Below are 18850 nucleotides of genomic sequence, written 5' to 3'. Positions count from 1 at the left end.
GGGAAAAAATACTTATACTTTCATATTCAGTAACTTGCCTAAAGTTGTCTCACACCAGGGGCTTGGGACTCCACACTCAGGTCCACCTGACCAAGACTCTTAACCACTTCACACTGTTTTTCCATTTTAAAGATTCTAACATTCCCACGAGAATTCTGCATTTTTTAGTGCAGAGTTTATGAACATGAAGTAATTCTCCCATGCAGTATTTTATAAGACGTAACTATAATGAACATCAGCACTTTAAGTGAGTGCAACTTTTCATTACCAGAACAAATATCTTCTTGTGCTTATTACCATTTTACACTGTACAAGTACTATCCAGGAATGGCACAAAAATTGATAAAAATAAAAACTCAAAATACAATGACATATAAAAGAAATCTGTTACTGTAATAAGTCAACGAATAATGTCTCAAACATTTGAGAAACTGGATCTACCAGATTCTCATTAAAATACTCTGTGTGTACAGCGGCTTAATAACCTGTAGTTTTTTTGAAGTGCAAATTTTACCTGGGTCATTATGGGAATGAGGCACCACAAAGACTTGAAGGGGCTTAGAGTCCCATTCATTAAATAAATAGCTAATGTCAAATCCTTGTTTCCAAACTCCACCATCTGGATTGTCAAAAGGAATTAGACTGTAAACATCCAACATCTAAAAATACAAAAGACAAAATAAAGGGGGAAAAAAGAGTAAGTTTAACCATGCATTACCATTTTTAATTTGAACTTAATGTTGGAAAATATTTGCTCAGAGCTCTTCAGTGTTGACCCTGTATGTATTTTACCAGATAAAGTTATTTCTATGTACATTAACTGAAGAGTTTAAGGCAGAAAACATTTAATTACCATTCAAATTCTTAAAATGTTACTGTTACTTAACTATTCTGATAAATAAGCCCCTCCCCCATCTGCTTCTTATGAAAAATAAGTTCATTCAATTACTTCTTGCCCTGCTTGACTTCTAATACAATCTAATAGAAATTGATAGGAACTAAACAGCAAAGAAAAAAAAAATCTCTTTTTTTATTTTAGCAAAGAAAAAATTTCTCATGAAATGCAATTATGACCAAATATTTAAGGATTTTCACACACAATATCGATAATTTTTTTTTTATTTCGAGTTGTCCTTTTTTTACAATTAATCACATATATTTTAAAATCTGTATCTGAATGGAAATGCATCTACAGCTATTCCTTCTCTTAGCAAATATTATTTACTATCTTCATTCTAAAAATAAAACTACAACTGAGTCAATGAGGCATAATCATGTGAAAATGGAAATTGTTAAATGTTCAAATGTTGCCTACATTTCCAATGTAATAGTCCTAGGTAATAACCTCTTTGGATACAAAGGAAAAAATATTGAAGGAAAAAAAAGAAACCTAAAAACTTATATTTTTCATCCCCTCTATAATACTAAATGGGACAAAGAACGCAAATGTCTTTGATAACATTTAAATTATGTAAAATTATTATATATTATAAAATATTTAAGCAGGCCACAAAAAAATGTAAAGATACCAAGCCATTATGTAAGAAATGAATACAAAGAATTTTAAGGCAACAACATCTCACTTCACAATGTATGAATTTATTTAATAAATAAAATAAAATGCTCCCAAGGAACAGTCGATAACTCTTTGGGAACCAGCTGGAAAGGAGGATGTGTAAGCAGTCTCTGTTATTCCTTCTTTTCCTAGCCCTGCAGCTTGCCCTGTCCCACACTGCCTCGCTCTGCCCACATTCTGGGGTTGTTCAGCAGCACAGTTGTTTCTGTCCAGCCCAGATTTTTTTTTTTTTTTTTTAAAGATTTTATTTATTTATTTGACAGAGCGAAATCACAAGTAGATGGAGAGGCAGGCAGAGAGAGAGAGAGAGGGAAGCAGGCTCCCTGCTGAGCAGAGAGCCCGATGCGGGACTCGATCCCAGGACTCTGAGATCATGACCTGAGCCGAAGGCAGCGGCTTAACCCACTGAGCCACCCAGGCGCCCCAATGTCCAGCCCAGATTTAACAGCCCCCTCCTTTTTTGTTGTTTTCCTTTAAAAGGTACTAATTTAAAATCTATACAAGGCCAAGACTCACAAAAACAGACATAACCTTCACAACACAGAATCCTGATAGTGTGTGAACCTGGTCACACACTAGTTGATAAGATTATAAGCGTGAGGCCTGGCCAAATCTGTCCCAGCTGTTGGCCTGTGAGTCATGACTTCAAGATCCTCACGTTCTCTGTCCCCAGAAGTTAGTGGAAACATCTACTCTGAAGGGAGGCCAGAGCCAACCCATGTTGTCCAACTGTAACATATTTGCTCCTTATGGACCTGTCACCCAATTCCAGCTGCAGGTCTAAGGTACAAGTTAAACACAGCTCTGTGCTAACTGGCAGAACAGAGCACATTTGACCTTAAATTTAAGAAAAGCAGAAGTCCTTTTTTATCCTAGATTATAACTCCTCTACTGTCTAGAAAGGTGCTATCCAAGAGAAACAGAATTCAAGCCAAAATCCTTAATTTTAAATTTCCTAGTAAAATGAAATAAGTGAAATTATTTTAAGACAAACTTACTTAAACCAATATATTTATAATATTATCTCCACATATATATAAAATGAAACAAAGAATCTTGCATTTGTTTTCACAGTAAGTCTTTAACATTAGAGCACATCTCAATTCAAACTAGCCACATTTCAAGTGCTCAGCAGCCACATGTGGATAATAACTTTCACACTGAACAGCACAGCTCTAGAATATTTCCCTTCCCTCTCTCACAAAGAGATATTCACCAGAAGGTATCTAACCCTACACTGTGTGAAACCTATAATGTGTAAGATATATAGTAAGAATAGAGCTTTTCCTATATTCTTTATAGGAAGATAAGAGAATCTCTTTAGACAAATTTAAACCTCTAAAGGTCTTCATCTACTAGATCACATAAGACCTAAGAAGCATACAAAAAGGTCATAATCATAAAGCATAAAATAATAAAAAAAACTGGGGGAAGCACAGAATTATAGAATTTTATCACTAAAAAGAACTTTAATGATCATGTGATTAATCAATTTACTTTACAAAAACAGAAACTGGAATCCAGAGAGTTTAAGTAACTTACTAAGTTAAAACAGACACCAGATCAAAAAAGAAATAAAAGCAAGAAAAACCCAATGATAATTAACAAATGCATACATTACCTGCACATCTGAATTCTGACTTCCACTCTGCAAAGAGAATGAACAGTCTTCGGGGTCCACTACAAGGGACAATTGTTTTGATGGCAGAAGAGGTGAGCCAGCACCTTGGCTGAAATTGCCTTGTGAACTTTTTGGACCATCCTCCACAGACTCACTCAAATTGATGACCGAGTCTCTAATATTTGAGATGATCTCATTATTCTCAGCTAGCAAACGTTCCAAATGGTCTATTTTTTCTTGCAACATTGAGAGCTGGCCCTACAATAAAAAAGAAAAAGGCAGCTATATGAAACTCTAATATAGCTCTGCTGAAGCACACACATTTTTTTTTTTTAAATTATGTGCCTGCCCAAGAGGGCAGCCACTCACCCTTTACTTTCCACTTTTGTAAGTGGGATCACAAAAAGCATGAACAGCTGGCTGTGTTGAAACACCAATTTACAGCAGAAAATCTCCATGGCTGCAATCTTTGTTTAATCGTGTTTTAAAATGTGCAACAGAGAGACCAAAAATATTTGGTGATTTATTTCCTATTGCCCCAAACCCAGTCCTAAAAGACTGTTGAGTTCTCTATAATAGCTAAGTACAACATATTATGTTCAGGTATGAAATTTTAAATGTCAGCTAACTGATTCTGTTACTTGAAAGGGTCAAAAAGTATGAACCCGAAAAAATCATTCCATTGTAGTAACCCTAGCGGACAGTCCTAAATAAGAAATACCATCTACAGGAAGATCAATTAATCAACTCAAATTAGCCACATGCATGAAAAGTAACCACGTTAGAGGTCATGTAGACTGCTTTTCCCACATTGTGTGACTTAAGGTTTTTTATTGTTTTTATTTTTCTTTTTTAAAGATTTTATTTATTTGAGGGGCACCTGGGTAGCTCAGTGGGTTAAAGCCTCTGCCTTCGGCTCAGGTCATGATCCCAGGGTCCAGGGATCCAGCCCCGCATCAGGCTCTCTGCTCAGCAGGGAGCCTGCTTCCTCCTCCTTCTCTGCCTGCCTCTCTGCCTACTTGTGATCTCTGTCTGTCAAATAAATAAATAAAATCTTTAAAAAAATATATTTTATTTATTTGAGAGAAAAAAATGAGAGACAAAGCACAAGTGGAGGAGGAGGGGCAGAGGGAGAAGCAGGCTCCCCACTGAGCAGGGGCCCTGATGTGGGTCTTGATCCCAGGACCCCGGGATCACAACGTGGGCCGAAGGCAGACACTTAGCCAAATGAGTCACCCAGCACCCTGAATTTAAGGTTTTTTCATTGATCCTCACATTTCATTAAGAGGTTTGTCATCTTTATAACATAAACCTTGTTGTAGAGAATAATATTTCAGCTTATGAGAGCAAGGACAATCTTTGTCTTCTTCACGCCTATATCTTGGGCCTTAAATATATGGTAGATACTTAAAATATTTGTCCCATGGCCTTTATATTTCTGGAACTCCACAATAAATCTTTAGTGAATACCCCACTGTACCAGGCATAATGCTACATGCTGGGAAGACAGATATACATAAGATATGGGTCTGTACCTGAACAAAGAAAGTGACACTGTCCCCAGAAACAGCCTACCCAAAAAGTCCACACTGGGGTTTAATAAAATAACAACACACACAGTGAGCAAATAACTCTGGACACCCAAAAATAAAAGATCTATCACCAGTAAAGAACAGGAAGTCAGAAAAAAGGAAGAAGGAAATAACAGGAGGACAGTAAGAAAGAGGAAGGGAAAAGAGAAAACATTTAAATGTCCAAAGGTAAAGAACTGGTCAAATGGTACATCTATATCATGGAAATGCTTTCAGTCACAAAAATTTAGAAATATAAATTCCTTAAAAACAGAAATATATGGGAAGGTATATCAGGAGGTACAATGGAGAAAATGCTTAAAAAGCATGCACAAAATAATTATAATTTGATACCATCCTTTTTGAAAAAATATGAAAGACCATAATCAAGATGGTAAAAACTGGTTACGGGTATTTATATTCTTCTTTAGCCTGTTATGAACAGCTGCTAACTTTGTGATAGGGAAGCCAGGAGAAAAAATGATTCTACTTCCGGGTTAGAGGCCAGTTCAGCAAGGGGAGGGGACAAGTCAACAGACTGGTGTCTACCAAAGGAAGGCCACTGGAGCAAACTGTGTGAAAATGATAGAAGTCTGAAGGGACTAGAGAAAATATTTTGGAATGAGAAAAGAAATATCCAAAATTAGAAGCAAGTCAACAGCACATTATCTTTGTGGGGAGGAGGGAGGTGGAAGAAAAGATGACCATGGGGACAAATATCCAAATCCTGAAACAAGAAACATTAAGATAGCCTTCACATGCCTAAAAGATGCTCCCCTACCCTACTTAGAGACATGTGACAGAAATAGCTCTATATGTCAAAACTGTAGTCCTATAAGCCAACTGTCTCCTCTGGGATAGCGTGCTATGTCTCCAAGAGGTAGAACTCTGAAGCCTGTTCATCAGTCTATTATATTGAAGCCGGAAGTGCAAGGTTTTAACACAGAACTCATCCTGTAAGATAAGCCCCATTTCCTCTAGTGAAAAGCAAGAGGGAGAAAATGTATCAGTTCATGACTAAAAATGGCAAAGCAAAGGAAACAGGATGGATCGGTGCAACACCAGTTCAGGGCTCAAAGAGAAGCTGGGTGAACCATGGAGACTTCAGGTCAGCAAAGCTAGTGAGCACTATCATAGTACAAACCCTTCTTTATCAGCAGACGTCGATGCTGGTTGAGCAATTCTCAGCAGAAAGGCCAAAGGCAGTCCCCTTGGCATAACCCAAAGCTCACCCAAAGAAGCTCAAAATACGTGAGAGTCCATAGAGATTTTCCTAACTAATCCGTACAGATTTTCCTAAACAGACGTGCTATCAAAGACCATCTGAAATAAGGGGAAAAACTTTTCTTCGCTTATTTTCAAAACACGGAGACTACAGCTTTTTGAAACCTGATGTGTTCTGTTGAATATTTCCAATCCTGAAGATACAAGCGATGTTTGCAATTTCTACCACAGCAGGTAACAACAGTAAATCAAGTTCCTCTGATTCCAAGCAGAATTAGAACATGATGACTTGTCCTGCCTCTAGTAAAGCTACCCTCCTCCGCACAATAAAACTTAGTCTAAAATATCAGCACCCTAGAGCTTTTAAATACTACATATCTCATCCTCCAATAAACTAGCAGTGTATAAATTAATATAGGGGTGCCTGCACTTCTCCAGACCTTTCTGTACTTTCAGGAAATGATAATTTTGGAGCCATGCATACAGCAAAGCCGCCTACAGGTAGTTCAATAAGCACACACTGAGAAAGAAGAGGGCTCCATCTGGGAATATTCTTACAATGGCCCTAGCCCCATAACCCATGGAGGAGAGTATTACTCAAAATAAACATTACAGGGGGCGCCTGGGTGGCTCAGTGGGTTAAGCCGCTGCCTTCGGCTCAGGTCATGATCCCAGGTTTCTGGGATCGAGCCCCGCATCGGGCTCTCTGCTCAGCCGGGAGCCTGCTTCCTTCTCTCTCTCTCTGCCTGCCTCTTTGCCTGCTTCTGATCTCTCTCTGTCAAATAAATAAATAAAATCTTTAAAAAAATAAAAAATAAAAAAATAAACATTACAGGAGATAGAGGTTTCGTGAAAAATAACCCTGCAGGCACCAAAGACAAATTTTTATCTCATTGTAGCTTTAAAGATACAATTAATGATCAGTACCTGGAATTCTGTACCAAATTAGTAAGACCGTGGAGAAAATTGTGGCCTGGGGATATGTCAGCAGAATAATCTAATGAAAATCATTTTTTATAAACTATATTATGTGGTGCCACAAAGTCTCCCCCCAAATGGCTGAAATTCTTGAAACACATGCACCTCATAAACAAATTTTGTATATACAACAGAGAAGAGTAGTATGGCCTTAAAAGGATGTGCTTGTAGTCTGCATTAAAGGAACAGAAATCATAGATAATGTTTCAATTACACTGACAAGTCAAGGAATACTGATAGTAATACTGAAAAAGAAAATTTACTGTAGGGTAAGAAAATCACTTGTGAGAAAACCATTTTACTCTTTGATTTGCTAATCAGTTCTATAGGGAGGCCATGATGTTGCACTGCTGAGGAGTGGAGAAGAAGGTCATGATATTTGATTTACTTCGCTTTTGATGAAAGAGAAAAATTGAGCAAAAAAAATCACTAATCCGAATGACTGTTAAGAGAGAAAATTTAGAGCCTCGTACAAGGCAAAACAGGATCAGTACCCACTCAGTCCTATGAGCAAAATCAATCAATGTACACCTACAGCTAAATCTGAAAGCTTATTACATAATTATTTGCCCCAGGTAAGCACTAGCTGCCGGAATTGGCATCACCGTGATCACTCAAGCTTGGCCGAATCTGCACATCAGCATCTTCCTTCCTGTTACAGTGGGAAAAAAAATGTGTGCCTTCCCCTTCCCCACTTCAAAGGCCAACACTTGACTGGTGAGCTCCAAACCCAACTCTCTCAATAGCTCAAAGGCTGGTATTCTTTTGGTTAAAACTCTCTCAACACTGCTTCATCAAACTCCCTTTTTAAAAATGTAACTCATTCTCAATTGTGGAACATGTAACCTCAGGTCAAGCAATATGAAATCTGCCATTCTCTTAAGCCAAACATAGTAAAATTTACCAAGTTCCTATGGTTCAACTTAACATGATATCCTATCCAAAACACCAAATCAAACTCCAGTGTTTTCCTTAGCCCCACGATTCCCTTCCTGGGGCCCAACACCTTCACAGACATACATAGAGTATGAAGAGTCTATACTAATCACCCCTCCCCTTCCTTCTAAACTCCTATTCCCTCAACTGCCCAGTCCAATCAGCATCTGCCCACTGCTCTACCAAAACTGCCCCTGCAAAGTCCCCAAAGGCTTCCATGTTGTCAGCCATGATAAGCATACACTCCCCTCCCCTTACTCATCATCTCAAGGAGCATCAGCACACTAGACCATTTCTTCCTCCTGGCAACATTTTCTTCACTAACTCGCAGACCAGCATGCTCTTGGGGTTCCTCCTGCCTCCTGTTTATCAGTCTCCTTCTCCCCCTAGCATCTAAATGACAGAGTGCCTGCCTCAAGGTTAACACCTGAGCTCTCTGCCTTCTCTATACGTCTTAAGTTATCTCATCAACTCCATGATTTTAATTCCATTTTTTTGTACTGGTGTCTCATCTCTATTTCTATCTCCAGCTGAAGCCTCTTCTCTGAAAAACAAACCCATCGAGCCAAACAACTATTCCACTCCTCGACTTGGGTTTCAAACTTATGTCCAAAAGATACGCTCCCCAAAAATGCCTTCTACAATCCTCAAATTTTCAGAGAGTAGCATTAATCCCCATCTAGTCGGTCACTAAAAATCTTGGTGGAATAACGGATTCTTCCTCCTTCCTCACCCTGTTCATACATCTAACTTATCTGCAAGCTCTTTCCTTTCCTTACTACTTCTAAAATACTTGTGGAATCATTCTCTATCTCTCCCTCTCAGCTACAACCACACTAATCCAAGCCTCCAGCAACTTCTCCTGCCTAGTACACAGCAGCCTCTTAACTAATTCCCCAGTGCTAGGCTTATATCCTTCAACCATGCCCTGAGCAGCTGTGTTACCCTTCTAACAATCCAGTGGTAGTTTCTAACTGCACTTCTACTACAATCAGTAAACACCTGCATCTATCTATCCTTCCCCCAATGTAGCTTCACCCTGATCTCAGCTCAGTTGTCAGCCAGGTCCTCCTCAACCCATCTCAGGACCTCCATACACATTCTCCCTTTATACAGTCCTTCAAATCTCACCTGAAATGTTCCCTCAGCACAGGCTTCCCCAGCCGTCCTATTTAAAATAGGCCTTCTTGTGTTTTTCCCTATTTCCTGCTTCTTCCCCAGCCTTATTACATTTTTTACCTATTTATTCATATATTGTTCCCCCATTTTCATCACTAAGTAAATCTCTAAATTGAGAACAGTCACCACAGCTGTTTTATTCACCACTGTACCCTGATGCCTAGCACAATGCCTGATGCACAAAAGAATTACAAATATTTATAGCAGGGTAAAGAAAGAAAAAAAAAAGTAACATTTTTTCCTAAGACAAGGCAGTATTAAATGCCATTTTTTGGCACACAGCTTACACCAAAAATAATACGAATAAAAATAAAACAGTCTAACAATTTTTTTAAGAAAGAAAATTCACAAAAATCTTCACTGTGACCCAAAAAGTAGATAAGAATGAGAAAGTCCTAAATTGTAGGGTGATCTTCACTGACTGAGAGGGAAATGATATAGAAATTGAGCTATGTTTGGCCACAGATTGACAATCATGACCTTGTGAGTAGGATAGACTATGTGGCTCCTCTTTGAGGGCAGGCAAAGATTATGGACTCTACAGTCCAACCAAAAGTTTCAACATTCACTACTATCAGTGATCATAGCTCACTGGGCTCTAATTTCAACTAATATGGGGGATGAAGAGGGTTTGGTAAAAGAACCAAAAGAAAGAATTCTTCCTACCACAGTAGTGGTAAAAGATCTTCACTCAATGAAATCAAGTTTCTAGTTAAGAGAATGATAGAGAAAATATTATTTATAATATAATCACCAATAGTGGGATCCGAAAGAAACAAAATTTTCCTGCAATACATATGTGTGTGTATGTATGTCTGAAACTCCAGCTCCATACCACCTGTCATTCATGCTTTCTTTTCCCGCTTGTCAGATTTTGTAAGATTCAGTAAATCATTCCGTCACATCAATATCTTTTTGGACATGGATTCTGTCCTAAAATGTGCCCACAGTGTACCGATGTAAATGGGTAAAAGGCTCTAAGAGTAACCATCAGAAGCATCTGAAAGGCTGCTCAAAACTACAGATCCCAGGGACCCCCTAGGTGGCCCATTAGGTTAAGCATGAGATTCTTGGTTTCGGCTCAGGCCATTATCCCAGGGTTGTGAGACGGGGCTGGGCCGCAGTAGAGCTCCATGCTTAGCAGGGGTGTCTGCTTGAAGATTCTTTCCCTCTGCCCCTTTCCCTGCATGTGTGCATGTGCGCGCTCTCTCTCTCTCCAATAAATAAATCTTAAAAAAGAATTACAAATCCCGGGGATCCACCCCAGATCCTTTGGGAAGGGTCCCAGAAACTGCAATGTTTATGCTCCACAGGTGACTCTGGTGATCAGCCAGGTTTGGGACCTACACCTCCAACCTCATGCATGTCAGCGAAATACTTTAGATAAGCCATTTGGCAAATCACCCCTAAACTACCCTAGAGGGTGACATAAATCACAAACCTGCACCCTTTGGTAATCTGCTTAACTGGATATTAATTCTCCTAATTACCCTTGTACCAGATTCCTCTATTTCACGCTTTAGGATATTATACCTCACCACATTTTTATTTTTAGTAACTGCAAATAATGATTATCTTTAGTTTTAATAACTCCTTTTACCAGAAAAAGATAAAGGCAGTTTAGCTGAACGGTTAAGCACAACAGCTCTGGGTCAGACGATGTGGGTTCTAATCTTCAGTTTGGCACTTAGTAACACTGTGACCTTGGGGAAGTAACTTAACTTTCCTGGACCTCAGTTTCCTTTATAAGCAAAATGCGGTGCTAACACGTATTGCTTGGAATGGCTGCAAAGAACTTAGCACAGAGCCTGCTACCAAATAGGTATTCAAGAAGACATTACTTCTGCTGTTGTTGGAACAAAACTATGGCTTTCTAAAATCACTTTGTTTTGGGTTTTTTTTTTTTTTAAGATTTTATTTACCTATTTGAGAGAGAGAGAGAACAGAAGCAGGGGGAAGGGCAGAGGAAGATGGAGAAGCAGACTCCCCACTGAGCAGGGAGCCTGATGTGGGGTTCTATCCCAGGACCCCAGGATCATGACCTGGGCTGAAGGCAGACACTTAACCCACTGAGCCACCCCAGAGCCCCTAAAATCACTTTGAATGGTACAACTTTTCAGGGCACAACAACTGATAAGAACAGACTCTAAAGTTAAGCCAAGAGTAATGTCATCAAAATGACAGCATGGGAGACCCCAGCCTCCATCCTCCCACAAAAATCAACAATGAAACAGCTATCTATGAACAAAAACAGCTGTGGAGCAGCTCTGGAGTCTACTTATAAAACTTTAAAACAGAGTGGAACAAAAAATCTGAAAATAACCACACAGGGGAAAAAAAAAAAAAAAGACTGCTTCATTTTGCCTGCATCATCCTATCCCCCAGGGCAGCAATGCTCAATGTCAAGAGGGAGCTCCCCCCAGAAAGAGTCCCTCTTGCTAAGAAAGAAGAGCAGGGTCAAACAGGTCCCCCAGCCACTGGGAGCACCAACCACCCAAAGAGACACAGAGAGACAACTAGGAACAAGGAAGAAAAGCAGGGGCTACCTATAGTAGCCACATAGCATGAACAAGAATGGTTCATAGTGACCTGCTCTATAGACAAACCCAGCTTTCACCACCGAAGGAACCAAAAGCCAGCACAGCTGCCATGGAATCCCTGCAGATTTTACCAGTTTTCACAACCCTTGTATTGACATTTGCTTGCCACCCACCTGTCGCCCTCCTGCTCTCTCCCCACCAAGCCCCTCTGGAACCTAGGAACCATACCAGCAGCCAGCTAGGGCCTCTGTGGCTGCTAAAGTGTAAGACTCCAGCCCAGACCCACATGGCTGATCCCCACTGCCATGGAGTTAGCCCCTCCAGCTATGCACATACATGCTGCCAATCTGACACTTGTCACCAGCCTCCACTGCCTGCACACATTCAGGAGGAGACTGCAACAATAGGAGAGCAAGCTGATAGCCAGAGCCTCCACAGCTACTTGTGAACATGGATGAGGTCCTGTCTTCGGTCACTAGTCTGCACCATCATCCTCTTCTGGCATCAGACACTCCAGCTGTGCACAGCCCATCCCTAGCTTGACCTCCATTGCCAGACTCCACTGCTGTGTGCCTGTGGTGAGACTGAGCAGTCATGGTAGTACCCATCAACCACCTGGGCCCCTGCAACTACCAGAGCACTCACTGTTGGCCCCAGCTTTACTGCCTGCTTCGGATCCCACCACTACATGCATGTGTGCAACAAGCCCCTGCCACTGCACAGGTCTCTACAGCTCAGCAGGTGCACACAACCAGCTTTGGCCACCACTGTTGTCTTCCCTAGTCCCTGTCACTAGGTCTGGAGGTGCCAGTGAGGACACAAGCAGCCCTTGCAGCCACGGCTGACACCCTGGAGCATTTGGCAAGGATCACGCAGTTGTTAAAGCTGTGGACCCCAGCAATCTGAGCCAAAGAGACATCATGCCACCTTAAAAGGGATGTTACCACATGTCCCTGAACTGGTGCCCTATACCACTAGAGCTGGAGTCACAGGTGCTAGATCTGGGGGCATTCTGGGTTCACTAGCATGCTCCAATGTCCCCTCTCCCACACAGCTAAAAGGCTTCTCTTGCCAAAGTCAGTCCATAAAGTCTGGAAGAGGTGACTTCTTCTTCAAAAGCATAAACACCTGTGCAAAGTTACAGGGATCACTAAAACTCAGGAAAACGTGACTACCAAAAGAATATAGTAAACCTTTCCAAAATGGAAATATAGCTATCTCCCAACAAATAATTTAAAATAATGTTCTTAAAGATGTTCAGAGTTACAAGAGAATATAGATAAAAATTTAATAATATCAGGAAAACAATATAAGAACAAAATGAGAAGTTCAACAAAGAGATGGAAAACATAAATAAGAACCAAACAAATTTTGGAGTTGAAGGAAACAGTGATTGAACTGATGTCAACAAAAAGCTTTAAGACTTGACCAAGCAGAAGAAAGAGTAAGTGAGCTCTAAGAAAGATCAATTGAAATTATCCAATCAAAGGAAGAAAAATGAAAAAGGAATGAAAAAGAGTGAAGAAAGCATACATCATCTGTGAGATACGAACAAAAGACTAATAAGCAATCTGCAAATTATTAGAATTCAAGGACAGAAAAGAAGAAGGAGGCAGAAAAGCTTAATTAAAGAAACAATGGCTGAGAACTTCCCCAATATGAAGAGATATGGATATTCAGGTTCATGGAACCAAGACATCACCATACCAAATCATCTTAAAGAGATCCTCTCCAAGACACATTATAATAAAAGTGTCAAAAGTCAAAGAGAATCTTAAAAGCTGTGAGAGGGGAAAAAAGGAACCTCCATTAGACTATTGGTAGATTTCTTAGCAGAAACTTTATAGGGCAGGAGATAGTGAGATGATACATTCAAAGTACTGAAAGAAGAGAAATGCCAACCAAAAATATACCATCTAACAAAGTTGACCTTTAGAAATGAAAAAGAGGTACAGATTCCCCCAAATAAAGGCTAAGGTGGAATTCATCACCACAGCACCTGCCTTACAAGGAATGCAAAAAATAGTTCAAGCTAAAATAAAACACACTAGTTAGTAACATGAAAGCCTATGAAAATATAAAACCTACTGGTAAAAGTTAATTATACAGTCAAACCCAAAATAATACTTCAATATGGTGGAGTGTCAGCCATTTAATTGTACAATAAAATGGTTAAAGGACAAGAGTATTAAAAATAACTACAGATACAATATTTGTTAATGGATACACAACAGAAAAAGATGAGCTGTGAAATCAAAAACATAAAAGGGAGGGTAAAATAATAAAAGGGTAAAGTTCTTGTATGTGATCAAAGTTGTTACCATAAAATATATATCTACAAAATGTCTATGTAAGTGTCATGGTAACCACAAAGCAGAAAACTATAGCAGATGCACACAAGATGAGGAGATAATAATCAAAGCATACCACTATGGAAAATCACCAAGTCACAAAGGAAGGCAGCAAGAGGAAGAAAGGAACATGGGAGCTACAAAAAAGACAATCAATAAAATGACATAAGTTCCTAACCTATCAATAATTACTTTAAATGTAAATGGACTGAATTCTCTACCCAAACGGCAGAGTGGCTGGATAGATTTAAAAAAAAAAAAAAAAAAATCAAACAAGACCTAACTGTATGCTGTCCATAACAGACTCACTTCAGGTTTAAGGACAACATAAATCCAAAGTGAAGGGATGGAAAGAGATAGTCTATGAAAGTATATGTATACACACACACTTGACAACTATTCAGCCATAAAAAAGAAAACTTTCATTTATGACAACATAGATGGACCTTGAGGATACACTAAGTGAAATAAGTCAGAAAAAGTCACATGCTGTATGATATCACTTACATGCGGAACCCAAAAGAGTTGAAGTCAAAGAAACACAGTAGAATGGTAGAGCGTGGAAGGGGAAACAGAGAGTTGTTGATGAAAGGGTATAAACTTACAGTTATTTAAAAAAACAAAAAAACAAAAACCCCTTTCAATCATAAGATGAGTCAGTTCTGGGAATCCACTGTACAGCATGATGATTATAGTCAATACTGTATTACATACTTAAAGTTGCTAAGAGAGTAAATCTTAAATGTTCTCATCATAACAAAGAAATGGTAATTATGTGACATGATGGAGGTATTAGCTAACACCATGGTAATAACCATTCTGTAATATATGATTGTATCAAATCAACACAAGGTACAACTTAAACGTAATACAGTGTTCTACATCAATTATATCTCAATAAAGCTGGAAAATAAAATAAGATAAAAAATGAAGCCAAGCCAATTATGAATTACAGCTCCACTACCCCAGTGAATCTCTGGGCAAACTATATAACTTTCCCGTGCCTGTTTCCTCATCTGTAAAATGAGGATAATGAGTAATACCTCACCCACACGGTGGTTATGAGTGTTCAATTAGTGAGCACATACAAATGAGTTTAAAGAGTGTCTGGTGTTATAGGCAGAAGGACAGCCATCCCAGTGATGTTCAGGTTCTAATCCCTGAAACCTGTGACTCTGTGACATTACGTGGCAAAAGGGACTTTGCTCATGTGGTTAACTTAAGGATTCTGAGATGGGGAGACTGTCCTAAAATACTGACAGGCCAATGTAATCATATAGGTCCTTATGGGGGAAAAATGGGAGATGGGAATCAGAAGCAGAGGAGATACAAAGAAGGAAGAGGAAGTCAGAGTGATGCCATGCTGGAGGAGGCTTGGAACCAAGGAATGTAGGTAGTTTCTAGAAGATGGAAAAGATGAGGCAACAGATTCTCCCCTAAAGTCTCTGGAAGAGAGGCAGCCATGCCAACATCTTGAGTTCAGTCCAGTAAGACCTATTTCAAACTTCAAATCCTCAAAACTGGAAGACATAGATTTTCCTGTTTTAAGCCACTCCGTGTGCTTTGCAACAGCAACAATAGGAAACTAACATAGCCAGTAAAGAGCTGACCCTATATAAATAAAGTTTCCCCTGGCTGGTCCTCTTAGAGGAAGTCTGTCCCAATTCCCATCAGAGAGTTGGAGAGCTGTGAGCCTCCGCAGCTGAGAGCCCCTGCAATGGAGCAATGAGAGGTGAGTGCATGTGACTCTACAGCCTATCTCCCGGGGGCATGTTTTGGTCTCGCGAGGCTCTACACCTATCTTTGACCAAAGGAGGTAGGGAAAGACTTAATAGTTAAAAATATTTTTCCAAGAAAGAAACATCAACATCTTCATCTTGGACCGTTTTAGGGTCAGTGAGCAAAAAGTGTTTTAAGGTTACTCTGGAGCTATGGTGGGGCAATATGGTGGGGCAATCGGGAGTCAATGCCGCGGTGGCTTGGATCTAGGCGGTGGAGGAAAGCAAAAGGCTGTGACAAGACAGATGAGCTAGGAAGGTACAGAGAAAGAAGAAAAATAACTGTTGTGTTTTTTTGTTTTTTGTTTGTTTCTTTGTTTTACTGAGGCAAGTGGGAAGAAGATGGGTGGTATTTTAGGGTAATCAGGAGCGAGCCCCAGGAAAGGAGCAGAGGGAGGGGCAAAGGTTCTGTTCTGGAACTATGAGACAGCTCAATGGCAGCGTGAGGTAGACACGAAGTCTCAGAGTCAGAAGAATCTATATTTGAGTGGTCAGTACAAATAGGAATTTAAAGCAGTGGTGACAAATGGGGATCACCTATAGAGAGTGCCCAGATCTGCCTTTAATAATTGCAAAAGGCTCACCAGGCAATTCTCACACATCCCCGGTTAAGAACCACAGTATTAAAGCTAAATATAAAAACAGTGATTTGGTAAAAGAGAGTCTGTTTTTCCAGCAGGGGTGTCACCGTTCCCGCAGTAGCTCCAAGTCAGTCAGCCGCTATTCAACTACACAGAAGAATCCTGCTATTTATATTCAGTCAGATTGCAGGCACCTAACAGGAAGGCATTCTGGTTTCATAAAAAGTCAAAAAACCCCTCAATGACCGCCCCACCTCCTAAGATGTGCGGTACTGAGGCCAGAAAGGTGTGACCTGAGGCTGTGGCCACAGTCGTGTATGAAATACTACAGTTTTAACAAGCCACAAACCACAGTGACAAATGACCTTTTAATGGTGTTTTCCAGACCTGAAGCTTATCATGCCTGAATCTCTTCCAAGGTATTACTGCCTTTGTGCTTCCACTGGCCCATTCAAAGAAATAAATGTACTCACCATATGAGCACAAAGAGCACTTAATTATGTAACACCCTGCCAAAACACAGGAGCGGTGGGCTTTGCCTTGGCAAATCGTTACTCATCAATCTCACACCTGCCTACGTATGACGTTAGCAGAACCTATTCCGGCGCAGGTATATGAGAGTGCCAAGTGACAGTGAAGGGAAGAGCTGGGACTTCAGGCTCACCATGCCTTGCCCCAAGAGGGGACCCTCAGGACTCAGACATTGCCCCTGAATCACTGTGCCTCCCAGCCCTGACCTAGAGTAACAACAGGCCACTTCAGTTTCCCCCACCTTTGTGAACCCCATCCTCTTGCCACCCTCCCAAAATGTGGTCAGGACTCCAGTTGCTGGCACTGTGTCCAGGCTCCAGGATGCAGCTCCGTCTCCACCCAAGGGTTTCCAGATGTAAATGGAGGTTAGAACCATAAGGCCCCCACCCACACCACCTCCATGCAGTTGTAGAGAAACCACCTCCAGCCAAGGCCACATTTCAGATACCACACTACTGTGTATAAAGTAAGATGCCGCAAAACAGCTATCTTTTTTAAAACGATTATTGTAACAAGGGCTTGTAAGTACAACATGTTTCAATTATAACATATTTTCATACAGTGCAGCTTTATAACTTTCAAATACATTTAATAACTGCAATTAAGTGGTGCTAAGCAAATTAGGTGTTGACTAATACAATTCTTTAATTCAGCACTTCCCAAACTGTTCTGTGGAACATTTCCTTTCTTTACATTTTTTTTTTTTTTGGCAATTATTTTTTTGAAAACCACACTAATTTTACTTCTACAACATATTTTTAATATACTTCTATTCTTATACATAGCACTTATACATAGGAACATTTCTTATAGCCAAAAGTTATGTCAACATATGTCAACACCTATGTCAACAGTGTATCCCACCCAAGAACATGCATGAATGTTCTTAGGATATGCTTTCAGAGGGCAACAATTCCCAGAGAACTAGGGTCATACTGTCTTATGTCATCTGGTCAATGACTGCTGATCTATGTTGTTAATCTGTCTTACATTTTTTAAGATATGCCTACCTTTAGGCACAAGGGTTGTTATTATGTACTATTTATGCCACCTAATTTCATTCTGCACGGATGAATGACATACATTGTATTTTAGGATCTGATGATAAAAGTTCCATCTACATAAGTTTACCCAAGTAATTTTCAGAAATACGTTAATGTAAAAAGAGTACAACTGTTGGTAGTGGAAAAAGCAAATCAACCTGAACAGTGTTAGTCTATTAAAATAAATGCAACTGACATGTGTAAGACAGTTTTTTATACAGAAAAGTTTTGGGGAGCCCTCTGAAGACAGTGTTGTTTTAAATATATAAACAGCCTGCCTCCAATCTTATTTATACTAATCATTTTCTGAATAAGCCCATTCTGTTCCCTACAGACATGAGAAAAGTGTCTAGGAAAGCCTCATCTGAATTATTAAATTCTGAATTTCCTAACGTCTCATTTCAAGCAGCAAATATTCTATAGTTTTACAAAGCCTTCCTACAGACTTCCTAAAAGTCCATCTGAACCATTCAATCTACAAGGGCAACACATGTAACAGTAAGGAACAGTAGGATATGTTAAAATATAATAAAAACAGATTTTTTTTAAAGATTTTATTTATTTATTTGACAGAGAGAGATCACAAGTAGGCAGAGAGGCAGGCAGAGAGAGAGAGGAGGAAGCAGGCTCCCTGCTGAGCAGAGAGCCCGATGCGGGACTCGATCCCAGGACCCTGAGATCGAAGGCAGCGGCTTAACCCACTGAGCCACCCAGGCGCCCCTAAAAACAGATTTCTAAGTATCATACAATCAGCTATCAAGATAAGTTAAGAATACAAAATTTCTCAGGTTCTTTTTAAGTCTTTTTTCTTTATTTTAAACAATTATTTGTTAAGTCTTTTCCCTTAAAGTTTTAAGAAATATCCTGCATTTCAAGTGTTCTTGTCATTGGGCCCTACAAGTTTTCAAAAGTTGGCCTTGGGCCATAGACAGTTCTTATCT

General features: G+C 39.8%; 1 protein-coding gene across 1 annotated transcript in view; it reads right to left on the bottom strand.

Moving 5' to 3' along the window:
• Positions 1-18850, bottom strand: part of MAN2A1 (mannosidase alpha class 2A member 1) — a 168192-nt gene that overhangs the window by 139309 nt on the left and 10033 nt on the right. Inside the window, exons 2-3 of the mRNA XM_059418347.1 lie at positions 3198-3455; positions 515-659 (exon numbers count right to left, since the gene is read on the bottom strand). Coding sequence (XP_059274330.1) covers positions 515-659; positions 3198-3455 — 403 coding nt within the window. The remainder of the gene's footprint in view (positions 1-514; positions 660-3197; positions 3456-18850) is intronic.

The sequence above is a fragment of the Mustela nigripes genome, chromosome 12, assembly GCF_022355385.1.
Source record: "Mustela nigripes isolate SB6536 chromosome 12, MUSNIG.SB6536, whole genome shotgun sequence".
In the NCBI taxonomy this organism is placed as follows: Eukaryota; Metazoa; Chordata; class Mammalia; order Carnivora; family Mustelidae; genus Mustela; species Mustela nigripes.
The sequence above is the reverse complement of the archived record's forward strand: the minus strand, read 5'-3'. Positions and strand labels throughout refer to the sequence as shown.